General features: G+C 39.6%; 5 protein-coding genes across 5 annotated transcripts; 3 read left to right on the forward strand and 2 right to left on the reverse strand.

Moving 5' to 3' along the window:
* Positions 1–58: 58 nt before the first annotated feature.
* LOC18018368 (non-classical arabinogalactan protein 30) lies at positions 59–798 on the forward strand. Its single transcript, XM_006398948.2, has one exon. The coding sequence runs from the start codon at positions 108–110 to the stop codon at positions 651–653; it is 546 nt and encodes a 181-aa protein (XP_006399011.1). The 5' UTR covers positions 59–107; the 3' UTR covers positions 654–798.
* A 116-nt stretch (positions 799–914) lies between these two features.
* On the reverse strand, positions 915–3,336 carry LOC18018369 (mitotic spindle checkpoint protein BUBR1). Its single transcript, XM_006398949.2, has 5 exons — positions 3,197–3,336; positions 2,906–3,050; positions 2,422–2,579; positions 2,089–2,173; positions 915–2,004 (listed from the first exon to the last, which is right to left on the reverse strand). Exons 1-5 carry the CDS (start codon positions 3,292–3,294, stop codon positions 1,054–1,056), a joined length of 1,437 nt encoding a protein of 478 aa, XP_006399012.1. The 5' UTR covers positions 3,295–3,336; the 3' UTR covers positions 915–1,053.
* Positions 3,337–3,541: 205 nt separating this feature from the next.
* Positions 3,542–5,946, forward strand: LOC18018370 (sorting and assembly machinery component 50 homolog B). Its single transcript, XM_006398950.2, has 4 exons — positions 3,542–4,126; positions 4,311–4,796; positions 5,083–5,586; positions 5,697–5,946. Exons 1-4 carry the CDS (start codon positions 3,608–3,610, stop codon positions 5,778–5,780), a joined length of 1,593 nt encoding a protein of 530 aa, XP_006399013.1. The 5' UTR covers positions 3,542–3,607; the 3' UTR covers positions 5,781–5,946.
* Positions 5,947–6,910: 964 nt separating this feature from the next.
* LOC112086765 (trihelix transcription factor ASIL2) lies at positions 6,911–7,781 on the reverse strand. The gene is given in 1 exon segment (XM_024156482.1): positions 6,911–7,781. A coding segment is annotated over 1 exon segment (627 nt). The 5' UTR covers positions 7,543–7,781; the 3' UTR covers positions 6,911–6,915.
* A 169-nt stretch (positions 7,782–7,950) lies between these two features.
* LOC18018371 (anaphase-promoting complex subunit 1) lies at positions 7,951–22,871 on the forward strand. Its single transcript, XM_024155755.1, has 38 exons — positions 7,951–8,179; positions 8,283–8,651; positions 8,926–8,989; positions 9,249–9,333; positions 9,726–10,012; positions 10,186–10,291; positions 10,378–10,538; positions 11,215–11,399; positions 11,505–11,574; positions 11,663–11,833; positions 12,031–12,500; positions 12,903–13,362; positions 13,611–13,949; positions 14,468–14,551; positions 14,967–15,059; positions 15,147–15,206; positions 15,411–15,509; positions 15,717–15,857; positions 16,315–16,395; positions 16,744–16,815; positions 17,131–17,202; positions 17,636–17,729; positions 17,809–17,882; positions 18,020–18,070; positions 18,185–18,262; positions 18,369–18,490; positions 18,583–18,743; positions 18,825–18,901; positions 19,001–19,114; positions 19,200–19,301; positions 19,675–19,815; positions 20,076–20,249; positions 20,521–20,584; positions 20,677–20,816; positions 20,913–21,070; positions 21,343–21,421; positions 21,530–21,628; positions 21,734–22,871. The coding sequence occupies exons 2-38, from the start codon at positions 8,431–8,433 to the stop codon at positions 22,142–22,144; spliced, it is 5,460 nt and encodes a 1,819-aa protein (XP_024011523.1). The 5' UTR covers positions 7,951–8,179; positions 8,283–8,430; the 3' UTR covers positions 22,145–22,871.
* Positions 22,872–23,073: the final 202 nt, after the last annotated feature.

The raw sequence follows: 23,073 nt of genomic DNA on the forward strand, positions 1-23,073 counted from the left end.
CAGTTCTTTAGATGTTTCTATATATACGTATATTTCTCCTCTCCCCTGAATTACACATTTAAGAAGAAGTTCAAGAAACAGAGTGCATAAAAGGTACAACAAGAAACATGGACCCACGAGCCTTGTCCTTCTCCGTTCTCGTCATCCTCATTGCAGCGTCGACTTTGGCCAATGGTTACTCTCCTCCGCCTCCAACCACCGCATACCCCGCCGTGAAAACTGTGGAAGCGGCGGTGGAAGGAATGGTGTATTGCCAAACCTGCGACAAATACGGATCATGGTCGTTGGCCGGAGCAGAAGCCATAGCCGGAGCTAAAATCAGCATCATTTGCAAGAACCACAAGCAACAAGTGAGCTTCTACAAAGTCTTTCAGACTGATTCCTACGGCCATTTCTACGGTGAGCTCAAAGGTTTGAAAATGACTCCACATTTCTTGGACCATCCTCTTCACGCTTGCCGTGCCAAGCTCGTTTCGTCTCCTCGTGAAGACTGCAATCTCTTCTCCAACATTAACAATGCTCTCGATGGTGCTTCGCTCCGGTATGAAGAGAAGAGGCTCAAGTGGACGAACTACGAGGCTGTGATTTACGCCGCTGGTCCATTGGCCTTCCGTCCAGACCATTGCCCCGCGACTGCACCGCCTGCTTACTGATTCGGGTTTATGTTTTTGAAGATCATTGTATACTAAATATATAAGAAAATGTTATTGAGTTGGTTCGTCTCTTTTTCTTTTGGTTTTGTCAATTGTTTGTAACATGAGTTCCGTGTTGAGTAATATTGTTATGGGACTCTTCTGACTCGTTTGTATCGAGTTTACTCAGTTTTAGATCTATAATATCATCGGTCATATCAACATTATAACCTGATCAATCATTTCTTAAAATTTAAGACACAAATATCTTTGCAAGCTAAAACAACAATAAGGAGTTCACACCATTACACAACAGAGAGGTATTAAAGCAGGAATGCAAACCACAAACTTTGCCTACTCCTAAGCATACTTTACGTGTTTTCATAAGAGCCAAACAGAGAGGAATCAAATACCTAGTTGCTTAGAAGTCCATTGGCATTGCGAACAATTTGTTGATCTCATCCAAGGCTACTTTTGTGCACACTGTTGGCTCAAATAGATCACGCTCGTTTGATTTTGTAGGCGATATTTGAGAGAGCCGGGTATTCCCTTGATGTTCTTGCTCAGCTTCTTCATCATCATCATCATCATCATCATCATCCTCAAGTATTGAGAAACCTGCAGCAGGATCTGGTTTCTTCTCTTCTACTGCTTTTCCTCTGTTTTTGGAGCGGTTGGGTCTAACAAAATCTATGGGTTCACCAAACATGTTGTTTATGTCCTCCATGGCTTCCTTTAGGTTGACTGTAGGGTCTACAAGGCCATGGTGGCAGACATTTTCAACGGCTGGCTCATCGGAGATGGTTGAACCAACAAACCTATGGACAACTGTGTCTTCTCTGAATCTAGCTCGAGGAGGACTGTTTCTGTCTGATTCTTCAGAGGTTTCAGGTGAATGGTCTCTTGGCTGGAGAAAGACGAAACCTTTTCCGGCCACATCATTTTCATCCGTAGTTTCATCATCGTTTTCATCATCGATGAATATCTCAAAGGACTCTTGGTCAGGCTGGGATCCCTGAGTAGTACCAGTCTTTGCTTTTCCTCTTGCACCTGTTTCACATTCGAGATTCTCGTCCACGAAAACTTCAAATCCATTGTCGCAGCCTTGATTTTCTTTGCCTTGGCTTTTGTGTGATCTTCTCTGAAGTGGAGCAGTTTCTATAGGCTCTTTGAACATGTTGTTGATTGCATTCATGGCTTCCTTCAAGTTGATTGTGGGATCCACCAAACCGTGATGGCAAGCATTTTCTGCTTCAGGCTTTCCTACAATGGCTTTATCAACAAAATTCAGCACTGGCGTATCATCATTTTTGGCCAATCCAGGCTCCTTTTGTAACCTCTCAACCTTCTGGTGCTTTTCAGACTCATGACGCTGCAAGAGGAAACATAAGTTCAGACATCTGCAGAACTTGCAAGATTATACAAGCGGAACAATCAAACTAGAGAAACAGACTACCTGTGTCTTTTTCTTTTTGTGCCTCTCCATGCGACTAAGGAACTGCAAGTATGATTTCTGTAACTCATCCATGGGTTCTGCAAGGCTGGCACAAGGGAGGTACACAGTCAATCTATTTGAACCATGCCTTCAACATATAAAATATGCAAGCTCAAAGTTGTCATCATTACATTCCTCATATCCACATAAATAATTGAGTGTAGTAGATTTTGTAGCATATCATATAGGCGGATGGATACCAGGAATGATCATGAAAAGAAGTCATCAGAGTCTCTATATAAAGGAGAGAAACAGAGAATTTATTGCATCTGTTTGTTCACCATGAGTACTTACTTTTGCACCCCAAGACGGTACATTTTCTCAGCCTCCTCGAATCTCTTCACCTTTTCATAATGGAGAGCATATGCCTGGTAGAACAGTGACCTCTTGGTCCCTATACTTTTTGCTTCCATAGTTCTTAGGAGAGCTTTTGGATCTTCTACAAAGTCCATCTAGCCACAAAATTCATAATCACCCATTAAAACCCACAAGTTCACTAATCAACATCTACTTCAAGAAATTATATATGCTGAAAAATCATCCAGAATACAGCTCCAAACCATTAAAATCCATCTTAGTTCTCTTTTGGTTACTTAGTAAGTACAAAGCTGGGCATATCTCGGTTCTAATACCTTTAAATTTTTGATTTTTAGAAGCCAGGTTAGTAACGAGATCATCCATATGACTTCAGTTACACTTATCAAACACAAAAAAAAAAAAAAAAAAAAATTCCAACCAAGTCAAGTAAGTGGTAAATCAAGGGGTAAATGTTCATTACCAGCTGCAACCAAACACGAATATATCTAGAATCGTTTCGGTATCTCTTATCAGATTCAAATGACTGTGCACATTTCTGCAGAAACCGCGGCAGCTTCTCGTTCAATATCTGAGGCGGCAAGCTCTCTTTCATCTTCTTAACACCTCTGTTTCAGATTGACCCAAGAAACACAAGATATACACATCAATGCAAAAAAATATTCAATTAATTAGATTTCTATGGAAACTTATAGATGCTTCAGACCCGTCGACACAAATGGTGGCACAGAGTGAAACAGAGAGTCGCGATTACCGGATCCAGGGAAGAAGATGGTCTTTTCCCGAGTATGATTTGATGTCGACGATCAGTGAAGCCAACAAGTTCTCGTAGCCGTTTTCGTTCTTCGCCATTTTTGTTCTCCCAATCTCCCTTTACTTCTTCTGTATTCTCCTAATTGAAGAAAGCTATAGACAAGGCGAGAGGGATATTGAATTTGAAAAGGTTCCTCCTTTTCATTTTAAAACCTTCTGAGATAAAAAGAGGCTCATCTGGGTCCCGCCGGGCTGCCTGATCAGCTAACTGCCTAAACCGGCTAATCGGCTAACCAGTAAACCGGCTAAGCAAGGGATTTGCAGAAATGTAAACGCTTTTCGGACGAGCCGTCAAATTGATTCGCCGATTTGCCGAAACCACTTATCTCTCAGTCAATTTCTTCTTCTTCTCATGGCGAATCCGGCGGATAAACCCGACCCGAATCTTTCGACCCACAATCTCGAACCTGAAGATGAAGAAAGAGAAGAACTCGAAGACATTAACGGTGACGGAGAAGAAGAGGAAGAGTACGAGGGAGAAGACGATGACAACTCTTTAGCGTCGAAACCTCAAACGCGTGAAGATGCTGCTGCGACTAGGAGCAGGGCGGAGTCTCTGTTCCGTCGTATGGGAGCAGCTCCTGTTCCGGTGCGTGTTCACGACGTGATCGTCAATGGAAACGAGAAGACGAAGGACCACGTGATCGAGGCGGAGGTGGGTGTTGTGAGGCAAGCAACCACTTTGCAAGAGCTTATCAAAGCCTCTAAGATTGCCAATTACAATCTCGAAGCGCTTGATATCTTCGATTCAGTCAAGATTACACTCGATCGTGGCCCTCCCGAGCTTCCTGGTACCACCAATGTGGTAATCAATGTTGTCGAGACCGAAAGCCCTCTCACCGCCCAACTCGGAGCCGTAACTAAAGCAGAGGTATCAGTTTCATTTTCTTACTTCAATGGAATTTAGTCTTTGCGTGGAAGAATTAGGTGAATCCATTGATTGTTGAATAGAGTTGGATATGTTGCTTCGTGAAGGTGTCACTGATTCTGAGTAATTATAATTGGAATTGATAATCTGGAGTAGATATATTTACTCGTGCATTTCTCTCTTGTAGGCTAGATCATCAGTCCTTGAAGGCTCTTTGAAGTACAAGAATATTTTTGGCTATGGAGATATCTGGGACGGGTCTCTTGCCTATGGCTGTGACAACTCTGCAGAGGTTGGCTTGGGGATGTATTTGCCAAGGTTCAGAGGGCGTCCTACACCATTTACGTCGCGTGTTTACCTCTCTACACAAGATTGGCTTAAGTTTTCCTCTTATAAAGAACGAACTCTTGGTCTTTCCCTCGGGCTTGTCTCAAGCAAGTATCATGATCTGGCCTATACTATTGCATGGCGTAACCTGATAGATCCATCGCAAATGGCATCAAGATCAATAAGGAGACAGCTAGGGCATAATTTGGTCTCTGCTCTCAAGTACACTTTCAGAGTTGACCAGAGAAACTCATCCTTCAGGCCAACACGAGGGTACTCTTTCATCTCCACTTCTCAAATTGGTGGTCTTGCGCCTGATAGTCGAACACTTCGGTTCTTGCGCCAGGTTTGGGTTGCTTCATTCTTGTTACCAACATATACATGAACCCATTTTACACTGTTGAAAGTTATAGCACAGACCTGTTACTTAGGGAACTTCCATGGCAGCTAGTTCCTCATATCGGCTTTTGCACCATTCATGATTCATCTATAACTTTAACTTCCCAAGTAACTCTGGAACTTGTTGCTTTTTGTGGCAGTAAATGAAAAGATTGGTTAGCCCTTTGATAACATCTGTGATTCTTTTCTGCTTGCCATACTTCATGCTGAACGTTTTTGTTGCGTCTTGTTAGGAGATGGATCTTCGTTATGCTGTTCCACTCGGGTATTACCGTGCTGCTCTGAACTTTGGGGTATCTGGGGGAATCACATTTCCATGGGGAAGCGGATACAAGAGCAGAGCGTCTTATGTGCCGGAGAGGTTCTTCTTGGGTGGAAACATATCACCTGTGTGTTCTTTGGGGGGACCTTCTGCGTTATGGGGATTTAAGACCAGGGGATTGGGTCCTAATGAGCCAAGGAGGGAAGTACAAGACGATCAGAGTGGTGACACATATGAGAGGGATTTCGTGGGAGGGGATGTTGCGGTCACTGCGTTTGCAGACCTTTCTTTTGATTTCCCTTTGAAATGGTTCAGAGACAGAGGAATCCACGGGCATGTGTTTGCATGTACAGGCAATATGGCGGAGTTATCAGAGAACAAGTATCGGAACTTCACTGCTCCAAAGTTCCTGGAGACATTCAGAAGCTCAGTAGGTGCAGGAATCGTGGTTCCAACTAGTCTATTTCGCATGGAGGTTAGTTAGTTCTCTTGCTTCTTCTCTCTTCTCCTCAGGAATCATAAAAAAAATCGCAACAATTTTAACAGAGATTGATTGTTCTTCTGTTATTTTACTTCTTATGCCAGCTCAACTACTGCCACATACTGAAGAAACAAGAACACGATCGAGCAAAGTCTGGGTTTTTCCTGACATTCTCAACATCATCTTAATGCCACCTTTGATGAATTCGTAATCGTTGCTCGCAGTGTCTTGTTCGAATCTTTTTTCTAATATCCAGAAACTTGAGTATCTAGTTCGTTGTTTGGAACTGAAACTGGGAAATTTTGACTGTATGATGTGCGGATGGATGGATATTCAAGGATTCTGTTCTTGGGAGGGAAGAAGAAAAAAGAGTGGCTTTTTAGCCGGTTTGGAATTTTCTTGATAAGTTATTAACGTGAATGATACGTGTTATTTAATTTGATTAGAATTAGTCGGGAACGAAAAACAGAAATGTGATATGACTCCGAATTCGATTACCAGAAAAAAATATCAGAACCTTTAGAGAAGTATACAATTTTTTTTAAGAAAAATACTGGAGTTACTAAGCAGCTTAAAGCCAATAAAAATAAGTAATTGAGAGATTAACCGTCTTAGGAGCGCTTGGTTTCAGTTCACAAGGTCACAAACCATTATCATACATACATTGACACTTGACAAAGAGTAGATCACTGGCAGTGATACCTAGAGAGTTATCTGCTCAATTACAACAATGTACCCTACGAGGCTAGCAAATAGGAGGTAAACAAAAGAAGACATCCTGTCTAACTTTTATCCTAGAGATTAGAAACAGTAACAAGCCCCCCTCCAATTTCTCAAAGAGCTTCAGATTCTAGTATTTCCTCCCTTGCTTTGCTTTTCATGCTTCAGCAAACTAAATCTACAATTTTCTTGCCTGTACAACAAGGACAGTGGAAACTTGAGTAAGAATGTTAGAAAAAATAAGGAACATTGATACATTTCCCAATTTCTATGACTTGATGTTCACTTTCAACCGGTTCCATCTCCACACAGTTCAACATTCCACAAAACTAAAGAAGTTAAAGAAGCTAGACATTTTTTCTTGCTGGAACATTGAAATATCTTCAAAAGCAGAGAGCAACTAAACTTTTCCATTTAACAAAAAGGTATAACATTGTTTGAGACCTCCAAGTTACTTTCCACCTAAGCCAGTATTAACTTGAATGAGCAAGATCCCATAGTCTCCATAAGAGGTGGATCACAGAAGATGAAATTTGCACACAAAATGCGAGGCAAAACCCAATGTTACTGAGGAGAGAACATGGAGTTGTTACCTGAGACAGCTCAACGTTTCCGGTGCTTTGATTTCTCCAGCTCTAATTGCATCTCCACTAACATGTTCATTCGTTGTAACTCAAGCTCCTTGGCAACTTGCATTCTTTGCTTCTCCAATTCAATCATCATCTTCTGCTTCCTACCTTCGATTCTCTCATAAGCTTCTCCGAACTTGAGAATTGCTCTAGTTAGTTCCATGCCCAGATCATCTACCTCTTCCACACGAGGATGCTTACTGGCGACGAATCCCCAGTCACCATCATCGCATCGTCAAGAGAGCTTCTTCTAGCAGACTTGGCTGCGGTCAAAGAAGCGCCAAGCCGACGGCGAGAGCTTGGCTTTCTCCGTCTTGTACTTCTTCTTCAGTGTATCGATCCGGTTCTTACACTGGACGTCGCTCTTAGGACGACCGTTACCGTGGGTCGAGTTCACGGCGTCGGCGACTTCCTTCCAGTCAATCTGCCGGAGATTCCCGAAATTGAGCTTGAGGTAACGGTGCCCCCAGGCTTGGATCAGCGTCGCCGTCGCGTCCTCGCTCCACCAGTCTTCTCGTCCCGGCGGCGGACGATGGGACCCACTCAAATGGTGTTGGTGAGGCTTTGACCGCGTCGCCGGCGGAGGCGTTGTCGTCTCCATTCGCGAGGAGGAGTGATGCTGCTAACGTGCGCACCGGAGGAGAACACGGCGTCGGATAAGATTGAACATGAACAGACAACAAGAAAAAGTTGGAGAGGCATGAGAATCGGAAGGAAAAGAGAAGGAGATAATTGGCCTGACATTGATGACCGGCGGTGACGTCAGCGACCGTATGTGAGAGAGAAAGAGAGTTGGTCCCAACGGCGATTTTGCCTTTTTCTTCTGACTAATCTCTTTTTTCATTTGATCTTTAAACCGACAATCTCTGTTTCTCTAAAACTCGTTTAGTTAAGGAGAAAAGTTATCAATGGTCATAATCAAATAGGTGGGAATGTTTTTTTTTTCCTCTTCATTTTGGGCCTTCAATATTATTATTATTATTAGAGACTTCTTTACCCATTTTAACTCTTTTTCCTTAAACCCGTAGTTCTAATCTAGATTTCCTTGCATCCTGCACAGCAAGTGTTTGATTATATTCCTCTAAGACCAGCACTCTTTCACTGGGCAAAATCTTCCGATTTTCGATGATTTTCCTGAGTTACCTCTCGTTGCTACTTTGACCTCTCTCTCTCTCTCTGCTGTTCAGTTCAGAGAAGTCGTCTGAAACGTTGTGACCTCTTCCTGGTTCGAATGACAAGTAAGTGATGATTCTTCTTTCTCACTTCTTTTTTTTATCCCTTTGTCTCTCTCTCACTTAGTTTTTTTTGTTAACACGGTTCACGGTTTCGACCCTTTAACAGGGATGTCCGTAAAGCTGAGACCAGCAGGTTTAAGAGAAATGAAATTTGAGTAAAAGACTAGGTTTTAAGCACCAAGACAACGGGGAAAGAGCGGGATAGTGCAGTTCAACTTCTTCAGTCTCCATTCGCACTGCTCTTCGGATAATAAATGTCTCCAGGGGTTCGCCAACTTACCGTCCTCGGAAAGTTCAAACCTTTCGGTCTAATCGCCGAAGCTACCGACGATAAACCTCCAGACGATAATGTTGCTGACCCGTACCAGTATTTTCTATTCGATCCTGAGCTCACCGGCCAGCAATACGATGCTGATGGCAATGATGGTAACTTCTATCGGCAGAGAGAGCATGAGCTCTTCATCCGAGACAACCGGTAAGAAGGGTATCATCTTACAGTTTTGGATTGGCGGGATTTCATTAGATTTGACTTTAGGCTGTGTCTACAATTTGCTGATTACTCTATTTTTACAATGCACCACTCCGTGAATTCACCATTTGCGCTAAGAATGTGTTTTCCATTATGTCACTTTATTCCTTAATGTCTGTAGGACTATGCTTAGGTTGAAGCTAAGGTATTTGATATAACGTATCTGGCTGACTTTCTGATTGCATCTGTTTTAAACGATGAAATTCTGATTTGTTGATAGCATAATCTGGACAAGCGGTTCTCGCGTGCTCAAGCGGTTTACCTTGTCTTCTGCCATCATCAAGGTAATTTCCATAAGAAGTTTGAATCTTTGTCTCCAATGTTTTTTCGTTTGAAAATTCATGGAATCTTGTTCGTGACAATTTTAAGTAAATAAATAACTAGGTGTGCCTCAGCCATGCATTCTTTTGTATTAGTGAATGCGTTAGATTCTTTTTTTTTTTGTGAAGCTATTCTGTTTGTTCCTCACTGAATTAATTAAAAGGCTAAAAAAATTATTTCCCATTAGTTTGATGCGGTACAATTTTTTGTTTAATGCTATAGGCATGCTGGAGTCACCTGGGTCGAGGGGCAGAAGCATTTCTTTGTGTCTTACAAATTGGTTGTTTAACAATATACAACACGTCAGGTGAGTGTGGCTACATACATCTGAACTATTATATTTACCCTCCTATCTTCCTTTTCATGATACCTAATGGATTCTTATATTGTTTTGCTTCTAACGAAATAACAGTCCCATATTGTAGCTCATAGATGTTTTGATCCTTCACCGTGCTTGATTCACTTGACATTGTGTAATTACGGATGAAAAATGATGGAGTCGGATCAAGTGAAATAGATTTCATGCAGCTTTCTGTGCATTGATCATTTTTCTAAAGTTCTAGTAGATTAGTTAACTTTAGCCGCTGTTAGTTTCCTTCCTTTCCTCTGGCTCTTAATATTGTACTTATTACTTATTGGCTAGATCTGTATAAAATGCTGAGGTATTTACTTTTCTATCTTTGGCATTGTGGGCGACAGGCGAAGTTGTATCTGTTCCACTTCCACGTACTGTCATATCAATATGGCCTCTACCATTTGGTCTACTTCTTCAGCAAACTGCTGAAATGAATCCATCCTCATATGCTCCATTTTCTTCTGCTAGCCCCACCCTTGGTTCTCGTGAGATGCTGCGCCAAAGAAAAGAAATGGGGAATATTTCACCACAGAACTTCCATTCCCCAGTCACACATGACCTCACTAGCAAAAGAGACATGTCTTACATGTCTTCTCATCTGATACTAAGAGATCCTTTAGAGGAGCCTGGGGTAAATGATCTCATTCATTTAGATATTCCTTCTTCATGCCAGTATTTTTTTTTTTTTTAATTCAAGATCGGAATTATTTCTTTTTTGTTATCGCAACAGCACATAGCTTTTTTTCTGGTTATGCAATGTTTGTTATATTTTGCATCTGGTAACTCATCCAAGTAACTTTTCAGCCAACCTATATAGAAGAGAGGGGAAAAATGAACATAATGAAGGACTATGATGAGAGAACAATTTGGACAAGTGACTGTCTTCCTCTTATGACCTCTTATAATAAAGGTTTGTCATTTTCTTCTCCGGTCAGACTGAGCTTGCCACATGCTCTTCTTATTTTTCATCGAAGTACTCTGTCTTGGGTTTTTCAGGCAAGCTGCAACATTCTGTGTGGGCAGCCGAATTTATTGATTCGAACGTTGAAGCTTCTGCTTCGTGTTCAAGCGGCATTGTTCCGGATGCTGTTATCCCAAAGCGAGTATCTTTTCGCAGAATATGGCAAGCCAAAGGTGCTAAGAAAGCTGCGTCTAAGGTGACAACTCTATAGGATGTTTTCGTTGTTGGTCGTGTTATCTTCCTTTGAAGAAGATTATTTACGTATTTTGGTAGGCTGACAAGTTTTAGGATCTCTTTTTAACATGTGGTTAGTTTTCCATAGCTATGTGCTGCTGCTAACCAAATCAAGACTTAATAGATTTTCTCGTAAATGTTTTGAGAAACTCTACCTTAGCGATGCTCACTGAATGCACAATTTTAGACCTCTCAGCTATCTTGGATAGGATCGCTTGCTCATTATAGCTGTTCTCTGAACATTCTAAAACACCGCCAACATAAAGCACTTTTGCTTGGGCATATACAGTCTTATAGATATGTGGCCGTTCTGAAAATTCTTGTTCTTTAAAATGCTTTGTTATTCAAGAAGGCTCGGGCTTTGGGGCCATGGCTAAATCCCTTCCCCATCATGGTGCTCGAACTTGAGATCTGTAATCCCCTCAGCCTTAAGCTGCTTGTGCTATCAGTGCTGAGTTTGCTCTTTTTATTTTCGAGTTCCTTTTGTGGAATGTGTTTTCTTTCAAATATATGAATATTGTAATTTTGTATTTTCATTGTTGTTTGTTTACTGTGAATGGGAGAAAGATTTGTGGGCTCTGTTACTAAAGTCTTTACTCTTCTTATTGATTTTTCACAAGTGCCTTAATATATTACAGGTCTTTTTGGCAACTGATGATGCAATCCCAGTAATTTGCTTCCTGATATTAGAACAAAAGAAGCTGTTATCGGTGGGACTTCAAACTGTTGAGATCAATAATGAAATTCTGTTTGACGTTAAGCCTGATACAAGCTGGAGTGTCTCTGCAATTGCTGCTGCACCTGTTGTTGTGACGCGTTCTCAGTAAATTCCTATTCACAATTTTTTTGGCTTCTTTGTCACTGTAAATGAGAATATTTCTGTCGTCATGTTACGAGTTTGTCTAATTCTTTTTCAATTTCCTTGCAGAGTGAAAATTGGACTGCTTCCACATTTGGATATCATTGTATTATCTCCAGAAAATGAACTCTTTCTTTATGTAGGTTCTTCTTATGTACCATACCGTTTTCTTTGCTAAATATCTCCCTAATAATATGTTTAATTGATTTATCTTATATTATTTGTAGTCAGGAAAACAATGTCTCTGTAGATACGCACTGCCTTCTTGGTTGGGCGAAAGTCTCGGTTCTGGTGATAGAGAGTCTGCAAAGACAGACTTAAATTCCCGGGACCTGAAGATTACAGGATTGTCTGATGCTGTGTTGGGATGTATCAATCTATCAGTGAATCATTCACAGGTATGCCACACAGATATCCAATCTTTTTGGAGCTCAAAATTATTAATTTTGTTACCTACCTTACTCGTTCTATCCGTATGAACTCAAATCACGTGATTGTTGCAGTTAGGTTTACTGTTTCAAACTTCGGTACTTGGTTATTTGGTTGTTCATATTGCCTTCTGTTTTAATATACCGTATATAATTTATTCTTGTAGATCTTTCGGTGTGCCTTAACTGGTAACCCTTCATCTTCACTTGCAAATGATTGCATAGCAGCCATAGCTGCGGGATTACGATCCGATCTCTACAATTTGTTTCTCTCTCTTCTTTGGGGAGATGGTTATTCTGACCAGCAAGGTTCCAGTATTCATTTTGAATGGGAAGCGTTATGCAACATTTTTATGGGGATCTGTCAAAAACCTACTGTTGTGCATCCGAAGCAACCCAAAACATCATCAGAGTCATCCTGGGAGTTTTTACTCAGCAGCAAATTTCATATGACCTACTCTACGTTTCATAGTGGTATTACTTTAATTAACCCTTTGGATCTGGAAGGAATCGCCCCATTTGGTTCTATGGCTGGCAGTGGAGAAATACCAGGCAACTCATTTGAGTTAATGGTCCAGAGTTTAGATTCTCTTCATGCAGTGTATGAGAGCTTGAAGATGGATAATCTGCGGAAACAGTAAGCATTCGTGCACCTTGCCTGTTTTGCTTACAAAATGGTTTGCTATCTTACATTGGTAACTACGAAAAGAGTATAATTATTAGTTGTTATTTCTCATCACTCTTTCTTAATCAGGTCTATCTTGTTGCATGAAAGTATGAAAATTCTGCAAGCATTTTATCTTTGACTCAAATGTGGCGCCAAAAGTTGATCTAGCCTGAGATGGTTTCTTGACAAAAAATCACATGTCACATATAGCGAGTATGCCTTAGGCCAATCTTGCACTGACAATAGTGGTTTCATGCTAGACTTTTTTGCATAACATTCTACTGTATAGTTTCTCATAGAAAACTAATGTTTTAAAGATCGGAAAAAGTAGTTCGATATTTACTCTTCTAAACTTTTGACATCTATGTGCAGGGATTTGCATCAGTTAGCTGTTTTACTGTGCAATATTGCCAAGTTTCTGGGTGAGAAGTGTTACTTAGATCACTATATACGTGATTTTCCTCGTCTTTCCAAAATTACTGGGGCATGCACAGCCCTTTCTTCTAGCAGAAAACCTCCAAATCTATTCAGATGGCTTGAGAACTGTTTGAGACGTGGATGTTTATCCACAAAACTTGATGACCTCCCAGATTTGATCCGTAAAGATGGGTGCTCCATTGTGAGCTGGGCAAGAAAAATTGTTTCCTTCTACAGTGTTTTATTTGGTGATAAGCCCGTAGGACAGAAACTTTCGTCAGGTGTCCCCTGTAATATTGCGCCAGGATCATACTCCAGTAACGAGGAACTTGCTATCCTAGCTATGGCTGGAGAGAAATTTGGGCTTCACCAACTGGATTTGCTACCTTCTGGTGTATCTCTCCCACTGAGACATGTAAGTTGGAATGTTTAGATACTTATGTATTAGAGGAATATGCAGGTTGAAATGCTAAATTGTTGATAACTTCTACATCAATGTGAGGATTTTCATGTAGCTTTCCTGGGTCAGCCAGACAATCTTCTTACAGACCATCTTGCGCTTTCATTGCCCAATTCTATTTTCTCGTCTCTTTAATATGTTGGTTTGTTAGTTCCTGTTGCCTATTTCGTATATTTTGCTTAACATTTTTTCTGTTTTTGTAGGCACTGGATAGCTGTCGAGAATCTCCTCCAGCTGACTGGCCAGCAATTGCTTATGTGCTTCTTGGTCGAGAAGATATGGCCCTATCCGTCTTCAGAAATATGAGTTCATCTAAGGAATTTGAGATGCAGTCAAATACGAGTTTGATATCGATGTCCATACCGTACATGCTGCATTTGCATCCAGTAATTGTTCCATCCTCTTTATCTGAGTCGATTGGCTTGGAAACCACTAAGATTGAGGATACAAATTCTGTGGATGGTTCTGTGATAGATGGAATGGAGCATATCTTTAACTCCTATACGCAGTTGCGGTATGGCCGAGATCTGCGGCTTAATGAGGTATATCTACATCCCCATTTGGAAACTACAAATTTGTTAGCGTAATGGTCAGAGTGTTTAATGCCCGACTATTTCCGTAGTGTGCCATATAGACTTTTGCATCTTCTGTAGCTAGGCTCCACCCTAAGTAGTATGTTTCATTGCATTAAAAGTTTCACAGGATTACTTGTTTAACTGTAGTGCACTCTGTGTGTTGTCTCGCTGTTATTGGTTTTACATCTCTAAATGTAAGTTTTCTAGATATCATAAGACGTGGACTTGCTCCTGCGTTTGCTACTTTGATTTGGTTTCTGTTGCATTGAAAATTTCCTGCTATTTTTGTTCTGTATTAGCGGATTATTACAAAGTCTCATTTTGTGTTACCATCCTTCATCTGTTATGCATTGTTGGATGGGTATTCAAATGTTTCCATCTACGCACCCCTCTTCATTTTAAAGTGTCGGCATTTGATTTAACTATCAACCCATATTCTTTCTCCTGATGTTCTCCTTCTATCTTATTTTTCCGTCTCATGTTAGGTTCGACGTCTTTTGTGTTCTGCACGACCTGTGGTAATTCAAACGTCTGCTAACCCTACTATATCAGATCAGGAGCAGCAACAGGTACATACCTAAAGATATGATCATTTCTAATGCTAGCTTCCAAATAAGAGAAGCTATAATCCTAGAAATTCACTACTTGCAATCTTTAGCGTTTATTATGTTTTTATCTTTTTAATTATTTTATTGAAAATTATTTGGTGCTGCTAGAATATATGTTAGGAGAGAGAATTTAATATTTTATGATCCATTGATAATTTTGATATGCTTTCACATCACTTTTTGTAATTAAGTTTCCAAATTTAATCAATTCTTATTTCGTATTTAGAAACTGAAGTAAGATGCAGCTACACTTAAATTTCTTGACGTGGAAAGAGCCAGTGGTTTAGTTTTCGTTGAAGTCACTTTTTTAGACCTGCATAGTCTCTAAAACTCTCTTTAATATCTGTTATGTTGCATTATTTTTTCATTGCTGTAGGACCAGCTTTGGCGCATAGCACAGAGGACTTCTGTGCTTCCCCTCGGGCGTGGAGCATTTACATTATCAACAATACACACTCTTTTAACGGAGGCAATTTTTTATTTGACGAAAGCTATACTTGGTTTTTATCACTTTTAATGAGTACTTGGAAGATTTATATTCTCTGAATTTTTGCAGGCGTTTACTGTTCCAAAGCTTGTTTTAGCTGGTCGGCTGCCTGCCCAACAAAATGCCATTGTACGTAAAATTGTGGTTATGAATATTACACATCAAACACATATTCAATGCTCTAATTTACATGAAATAACATTTTTGTGAATGGCTTTTGTTATTATTGGGAGTTGGAATTTGCATTAAGCGGCAATTTCTTTACCCAAAATGCAAATTTGTGATTTATAACCATTTTCGCCTGTCTAATAGTTTGGGTTGCATCCCTTACAGGTTAACCTAGATCCAAACATAAGGAATATCCAAGAACTTAAGACCTGGCCAGAGTTTCATAATGCTGTTGCTGCGGGGTTACGACTGGCTCCGCTTCAGGTTTGTGTTTTATATTTAGGACGTTTTAGTGTCTCTCATCTTACTTTTGCATCATGAGATGCTATAAGAGAATACTCCAAACTGGGACATATGATCTCACAATGTATGTTTTTGTCACGCAGCAAGTACCCTTTCTTCGTCCTGGCCACATCTCAAAGTCTCGCAGCCAATTAATCCAGTTTTGTTTCTTCTTACATTTTGGTGCAGGGAAAGGTATCCAGAACGTGGATTAGATACAATAAACCTGGAGAGCCAAATGCTGTTCATGCTGGACTTCTGTTTGGGCTGGGATTACAGGGATATTTGCATGTGTTAAACCTTAGTGACATATACCAATATTTCACTCAGGTTTGTTTCTATTAGCTCCTTTTCCCTTAAGCTATTTCTTTCCCTTACTTCTTATTGGTTAATAGTAATTAGTAAGACGTGTTGAGGCCTAATTTCTGCTGAGATGAGCATCAAGTTACCCTGGCTCTTATATGAAATTATGACCTGGATTTTTGGATTAGCACATGTCATCTTTAGTTGTGACCACATGTGGCTTAGAGTGGAGATATGAAATTAGGAATGCAACATTGGACTCCTTTAACAAATAAAGACGAATGTCTGCCTCATTTGATAATTGTGGTCGTTTTCATTATCAGCCTTAATTATCACATATAGAATCGTTTTACCTGGGGGAATCTACAAATAGATGGACGAACTTTCATATTCTTATATTAAAGTGAATTTTTCCATTTGATAAATCCTGAGAGTCTTGACTACTCTCTATTTACCTTAATTGCTTCCTTCCTTGGTCTTTCAGGACCATGAGAGCACCACGGTAGGTTTGATGCTTGGTCTGGCAGCGTCGTACAGGAGAACAATGCAACCTGATATTGCAAAGGTAGAAGTTCAGTTGCTTCATTTTCTTGACTATTTAGTAGACGTGGGCTCAGATCTTGAATTAGTACTATTTTTGTTGATAGCGAGTCAACCAGAAACCCATTTTATTTTTTTAAGGAAATCATAAGTCTTCCAATTAACACTACTTTGGAATCTACCTATGCTTTCTTGTTAGTCTTCGATCCAGATTACATAAAATAATGGATGATCAACATCTTCTGAAATGCTAATATTTGTTACTAGCATTAGACTTCAAAATTTTCTTTTAATATTTTCAGTTCTATCGAGATGTATTTGCTGCGCCATGTGTGTAATCCTTTCTTTTAGAAATTATTTTTCTTTGTAACAGGCTCTCTTTTTCCACGTTCCTGCTCGATATCAAGTTTCATATGCTGAGTTTGAGATACCAACACTTCTACAGGTACAGATTGCTGTGGTGTTTCATTTATTGAAAGGATTTTAGTTCTCCACAAACAATTACTGAAACAAGAAGTTTGATTTGCTATGGAATTTACTTACATATGCTAAAAGTATAGACAAATATTCATGTCACCCCTTCGAATCGTTGGAATATTCATCTTTTCTACCTTACGTATATCTTCCTAGCAGAATCCATTGATTTTAGTTATCTCTGCAGAATCCATGGAGTTTAGTTATCTCTTATTCGTGACCAATAAAAAAGAGCTCTCTCTTATTCTTTTTTTTTCATAACATGCTATCTTCAACTATTCTTCAGTCTGCAGCTTTGGTCTCCGTTGGCATTCTATTTGAAGGATCAGCACACCTGCAGACGATGCAATTACTTTTGGTAATGTTTCCTGCGTGTCTATTTTTTTCACTTATGGTTAAAATTTGATATAGCACTCTTCCTGTCATCAAATGTCATTTTCAATGTTACAAAATTATTATATGTGAGGATCATGTTTCAAATCACTTATAATTCATAGGAAATAGGTGAATACATGATACAATTACAGTTAGGTGAATGTGTATCCATACAGTTTTGCTTTTCTCAGGAAATCTAATTTTCTCATAAATCTGAAATTCCTCTCAGTGGTGCATCTTTGATACAATTATAGTTTGTGTATGGAATTTGAGCAAGTTGATAAGTTTAACTTTTAAAAGCTATTACTTGGTTTAGTTATGGATCTATTCCTACGTGTACAAATCTTGGAGTGAGTTAAAATAACTTTTAATTGGCAATTTTCGTTCTCTGCAATTTACTTCGTACATGTTCTCAGGGTGAAATTGGCCGCAGAAGTGCAGGGGACAATGTCCTTGAAAGGGAGGGTTATGCTGTATCTGCAGGATTCTCACTTGGTCTTGTTGCTTTGGGTATGTCTTACTCTTTTTTGGCTACTGAAAATTTCTCTTCTGTTTAAATTAACTCTGCGGGTTTTTTTTTTGGCTCAAGGCCGTGGAGGTGATGCGCTCGGTTCCATGGACTCCTTTGTCAATCGCTTACTCCAGTATTTGGGAGCAAAAGAGGTTAATTGTCTATGCTCTGGATTTCATATGAACTGTATCCCATTCTTATTCCTTTGTTGACAGAAACTAAATAAAAAAACATTGGAATTGTAAACAGTCTCTATTCTTGTATTGAAAACGTCTTGAACTCCCTACAGGAAAGATCTCTCCTTGCACCATCAAATGAAGATCACCGAAGTGCTGCACAGGTTTCCCTGCTTATTGTTCTTCATATATTCCTTTGTGAAACTTGTATTGTGCATATATATGTGCCCTAAACACTTGCTGAAGTCTAAATATGTTATCATTTTTTCCTGTCTCAGATAACAGACGGAAGCACTTCCAATGTTGATATAACTGCACCTGGAGCGATAATCGCTCTCGCATTAATGTATCTTAAGGTGGGTCTTGAGGATGGTTAAACTAGATAACTGGTTCGAAGTTCAGCCTTTACCTTTTTCTGTGGAGTATGGACTTTCAAAAAGCTTTATATGATGTTTGTTGCAGACAGAATCAGAGGTCATTGTCTCAAAGCTCTCTATTCCGCAAACACATTATGATTTGGAGTGCGTAAGACCTGATTTCATAATGCTCCGTGTCATTGCTCGGAACTTGATAATGTGGAGCAGGTATTTTTTATTTAGTTTTTTATCGTTGCCTGATTAGGAGTGCTCTTATTGAGGCTTCTAAGATCGTAAGTCGAGTTGATTTTGTATTACAGGATCCGTCCTACGTGTGATTGGATTCAGTCTCAAGTTCCTGATGTTGTCAAAAATAGCATCAGCCACCTCCAAGATGACATGGATGATATGTATGAGGTGGATGGTGAAGCCCTTGTGCAGGCATATGTCAATATAGTGGCCGGGGCCTGCATTTCACTAGGTATATAATCTACCTTTTATGAGACATCAGTCTCTAATATCTCTTCGTCTTCTTTTTGACATGAATCCTTGTTTCTGTTAGGACTGAGATTTGCTGGTACAAGGGATGGAAATGCTCGTGACTTACTTAACAACTACGCTCTCTATCTTTTGAATGAGGTAGATATATTTGGTACTCTTTTTTCCCTCAAATGCTAAGAATTCTCTAAGTTTCATTCTGATCATCTCATGTGAGCTTATATGTTTTGATGTATGTAGATCAAGCCTGTTTCTGTTACACCTGGAAATGCATTTCCCAGGGGAATATCTAAATATGTTGATCGCGGAACGCTTGAAATGTGTCTTTATCTTACCATTCTTTCCCTTTCAGTGGTAATACTTCTTTTGGAAGTCTCCTGTCCAAATATTTACAAATATTATAGTCAGTAGCTTTATGTTGAAGAACTCACTTGTGTAGGTCATGGCGGGATCAGGAGACTTGCAAGTATTTCGGCTGTTGAGATTTCTCCGCAGCCGGAATTCTGCTGATGGACATGCAAACTATGGTACTCAAATGGCGGTAAGCAATTTTGTGCAATTTTAAGGTTCCGTCGCTTCATGTAATTCAGTTGCCTTGCAATTTATTTCTGAAGTTGGGATATTAAATTTTATTTTCTTGAGCAATTATCTATTAAAGTGGCTGGCAATCTTGTAAACAATGAAAAAAAAAAGGAAGTGAGCTATGAACCGTGTAAATTGTAAAGTAATTTAAAAACTGCTGATATTCTTTAGCAATGCGATCGGAAATGTGAAACTCTCTATAGCAAGAGGATTGCATATTTGTTAGAGATCTCTTAGTCCAGTATGTAATCGATTTTTTGTAAAACGTTCTTGTTAAAGGAATTCCTTCTGTTTTTCTGAAATATGAGACAGCATAGTGTTCTTTCGTTTAGGTGAGCTTAGCCACGGGTTTCCTGTTTCTTGGAGGTGGTATGCGAACATTTTCAACAAATAATGGGTCACTTGCAATGTTGCTCATCACTCTCTATCCACGGTTGCCTTCTGGACCAAATGACAATCGGTGTCACCTCCAGGCAAGTTTAAATCTCTTATTCATCCTCTGCATCGCTCTTTGTTTGTGTTTGGTTTGGTTGCTGTCTCTGTCTGACTTCATTTCTGTAGAAGCAAGAGTTTATTTTCTATATAAAATGTTACCCAACACCAATCTCTTTGTGGATTGTGATATCAAAGACATGGCAAGCTTGGAAGTCGATTTCTAACTTTTGTTGTGATATCCATGCTATGGTCAGAATACATCTGATAAAGAGATTTTTTTTTCTCTTTCTTTTTTTAGGCATTCAGGCATTTATATGTCCTTGCCACGGAGGCTCGTTGGCTGCAGACTATTGATGTTGATTCCGGTCTGCCTGTATATGCACCTCTAGAAGTCACGGTAAAAGAGACGGAACTTTATTCAGAAACAAGATTTTGCGAGGTTACCCCGTGCATTTTGCCAGAGCGTGCTATTGTAAGAAAACTCCGACAACTTACCCTTACTTCCCCTGCATTATTTTAAGTACAAAAAAGGACTACAAACTTTTCTTGATTTGCATGCTCACACTGCTTTATTCTGGGAGAGGCACATTTGCGGCAACTGCAAGTTGAACATCAGAAAATTAGGGCTATATACCATCCTGTCTTAATTCTTGCTTAAGTTTTCTCATGCAATACCTGGTTCACCGATTCTATATGCTTGTATCGTCCGCCTTCACCTGAAAAATGTATCGGTATCCCTGCAGCTAAAGAGAATTTGTGTCTGTGGTCCCCGATACTGGCCCCAACAAGTTGAGCTTGTCCCAGAAGGTGATTGATGCTTTTTCATAGAAAAATTCCTTGTTTCTCCTTGGTGATTTTGTCTAGCTGGTTTTGATTGATTTTGACCCAATGAAACACAGAGAAACATTGGTGGAGCCTTGGGGACAAGAGTGATCCCTTCAGTTCTGGTGTTATATATGTCAAAAGGAAAGTAGGAGCTTGTTCGTATGTTGATGATCCAGTTGGGTGTCAGTCACTGCTTTCACGAGCAATGCATAAGGTGGTAACACCAATTTTATACTCTCAGCTCAGATATATTCATTTTCAGTCTAGAGAACTGGATTCTTATACAGATTAGATGCTTTCGGTGGTGCAGGTTTTTGGTTTAAGAACTCTGGACGAAGATAATATGCTTGCTAATAGCCACAGAGAACTGGATTCTGATAGCGTTGATCACTTGGTCAGCACTTTCTCATCGGATCCAAGCCTAATAGCCTTTGCACAGTTGTGTTGTGACAAATCTTGGAATGACAGGTAAGTACTGTTTTGTCCGTTTTCCCTCAATGTCCATGGCCAGCAGTATGAATTTAGAAAATATTAGTTACCTGTCATGTAGGCATATAATCTGCACAGAAAAGATGGTAATACTATGTTTTTCGTCAATATGACTGCAAGTAGAATTAAAAGGGACATCTTCATTGTGGTTCTTGCTCATAAGTCATAACAGAGTTCAATAGTTTTCTTATCGACTTATAGAATCCCAAAAGGGAAAAGTCTTAAGTCTTAATCCGAACCCATTCATGCAGATCTGATTCTGATTTCAAGGAGTTCTGTCTGCAAGTGTTGTTTGACTGTATAAGCAAGGACAGACCAGCTCTTTTGCAGGTGATTGCTACTTTTGCTCTCTATTATTCAATGGTTATTTGCAGTTTGGAACATTCTTGTTGCAATTTATCTAGCATATGTTAATATATTGTCACATGATTCTTATAGGTTTATTTATCTTTATATACAACCATTGGTTGTATGGCTGAGCTGCTTGTCAAAAGCGATAGTAATGTTTGTGATTCACTATCCATCTCAAGCCTCAAGGTACTCTGTCTGCAATGATATAACACGAAAGAAAGATAGATTTACATATTCTAATCTGCTTGATTTTATAATTAATATTTTTGGGATCCATTCTTGTATTCCCAGGTTGCTCTTGCCTACAACGAGGCGGTATCAAATGGAAGATTGGCCTCTTCAGGTGGTTTTGTCCAATCAATCTTCTTGGCATCAATAGGGAAACGGTGTGAAGAGATTTTGAATAGCTCAAGGGAGCTGAAGATGAAGTTGAGAAATTATCTGACCTCGGAAGCATGGCCTGATGACGATAACTCAAAGTTGCAGAAAGACACAATCCTTCTCTCATGGTATATAAAATGGTTCAGTGTACCGTCTCCATCGATCATCAAAGCAGCAGTGGAAAAGATCAAGTCCAAGCGCAAGATGTCAACTTCGGCAATACCTCTGTTACGATTGTTGTTACCAAGTACGCATATTATTGCGATAAGTGAAATTGATAGGGTGTTTTTCCCCTCGAATGAAACAACAAGTGCATTGTGAAAAATCAGCATTTGGTTATATTTTATAGATTAATCTTTGAAGCAAAGAGTACCTAACTTTGTTGTGAAACCAGGGTCGATTTCAAGATTCCAAAATCAATGTGCTATATAACAAACGCCATATACTGTAATTCATATGGGAAACCACTACTACACGTGACTTGTCAATCCGAATTAAAAAAAAAAAAAAAGTATCTCCATTTGGTACACAAATCTCACCGTTAAGACGACTCTTATCAAACTCCTCATCGCTGTGTCTCTATAACCACCATTACTATCAAAATCTTGGTCTCTAAGGACCACCCTTCCCACATGTCTTTTTGGAGCCTTCTCCTCGTCTTCTGATTAATCTTAGTATTTCATTACATAATCTGCAGCGTTCGAATCTTCAGAGTAGTGGGATTCGAATTCATCTGAAGAAGACTCAAGTCAGCAGCACAAGTAATCTTGTCCATGGTCGACTTTGACAAGAGGGAAGTGGTTCTTGGAACTGATATCCATCATCATCTCTTCTTCATTCACAGTCGCATAATAAATTTATAAACGTTTTCGTCGTCTGCGGTATAACGACTAGAATGATCATCAGCTTCAATCTCTTGAGCTGCTCTTGGAAGCTGGAACAAACTCTCTAAGAAGAGGCAAGAAACGAGACAGTTTTCTCTGGTGCTCTGAGTTAATGTCTGGTTTGAATCTATGATTTTCGTGATAATCTGATAAGAAAGAATCCTCCCAAGCTCTTGCTCAAACAATTGAGCTCTTCCTCCATTTCGTCAGTCTTCTCTCGATTTTGAAGGAGTTTGTTTTAAGGATCTGGTAAAGGCAAAGCGAGAAAGAGGAAGAAGAAGAAGAAGAAGAAGAGAAATCAGAGAGGTTTCATCGCCTTTCTCGCGCTCTGCACGGAAGATTTGAACAGTAATATACTTTAATGAG

Source organism: Eutrema salsugineum, unplaced genomic scaffold (genome assembly GCF_000478725.1).
Source record: "Eutrema salsugineum unplaced genomic scaffold, Eutsalg1_0 scaffold_2, whole genome shotgun sequence".
NCBI lineage: Eukaryota > Viridiplantae > Streptophyta > Magnoliopsida > Brassicales > Brassicaceae > Eutrema > Eutrema salsugineum.

What these genes read in the sequence shown, in the direction of transcription:
- LOC18018368 (XM_006398948.2), top strand. Translation starts at nt 108, where the DNA reads ATGGACCCACGAGCCTTGTCCTTCTCCGTTCTCGTCATCCTCATTGCA.
- LOC18018369 (XM_006398949.2), bottom strand. Translation starts at nt 3,294, where the DNA reads ATGGCGAAGAACGAAAACGGCTACGAGAACTTGTTGGCTTCACTGATC. An exon ending in TTCGTGTTTGGTTGCAGCTG is followed by an intron (nt 2,580 to 2,905) that starts GTAATGAACATT and finishes TTTTGTGGCTAG; the next exon opens with ATGGACTTTGTAGAAGATCC. An exon ending in TACCGTCTTGGGGTGCAAAA is followed by an intron (nt 2,174 to 2,421) that starts GTAAGTACTCAT and finishes CCCTTGTGCCAG; the next exon opens with CCTTGCAGAACCCATGGATG.
- LOC18018370 (XM_006398950.2), top strand. Translation starts at nt 3,608, where the DNA reads ATGGCGAATCCGGCGGATAAACCCGACCCGAATCTTTCGACCCACAAT. An exon ending in CACTTCGGTTCTTGCGCCAG is followed by an intron (nt 4,797 to 5,082) that starts GTTTGGGTTGCT and finishes GCGTCTTGTTAG; the next exon opens with GAGATGGATCTTCGTTATGC. An exon ending in CTAGTCTATTTCGCATGGAG is followed by an intron (nt 5,587 to 5,696) that starts GTTAGTTAGTTC and finishes TTCTTATGCCAG; the next exon opens with CTCAACTACTGCCACATACT.
- LOC18018371 (XM_024155755.1), top strand. Translation starts at nt 8,431, where the DNA reads ATGTCTCCAGGGGTTCGCCAACTTACCGTCCTCGGAAAGTTCAAACCT. An exon ending in TACACACTCTTTTAACGGAG is followed by an intron (nt 15,060 to 15,146) that starts GCAATTTTTTAT and finishes GAATTTTTGCAG; the next exon opens with GCGTTTACTGTTCCAAAGCT. An exon ending in TTTTGCCAGAGCGTGCTATT is followed by an intron (nt 20,250 to 20,520) that starts GTAAGAAAACTC and finishes GTATCCCTGCAG; the next exon opens with CTAAAGAGAATTTGTGTCTG.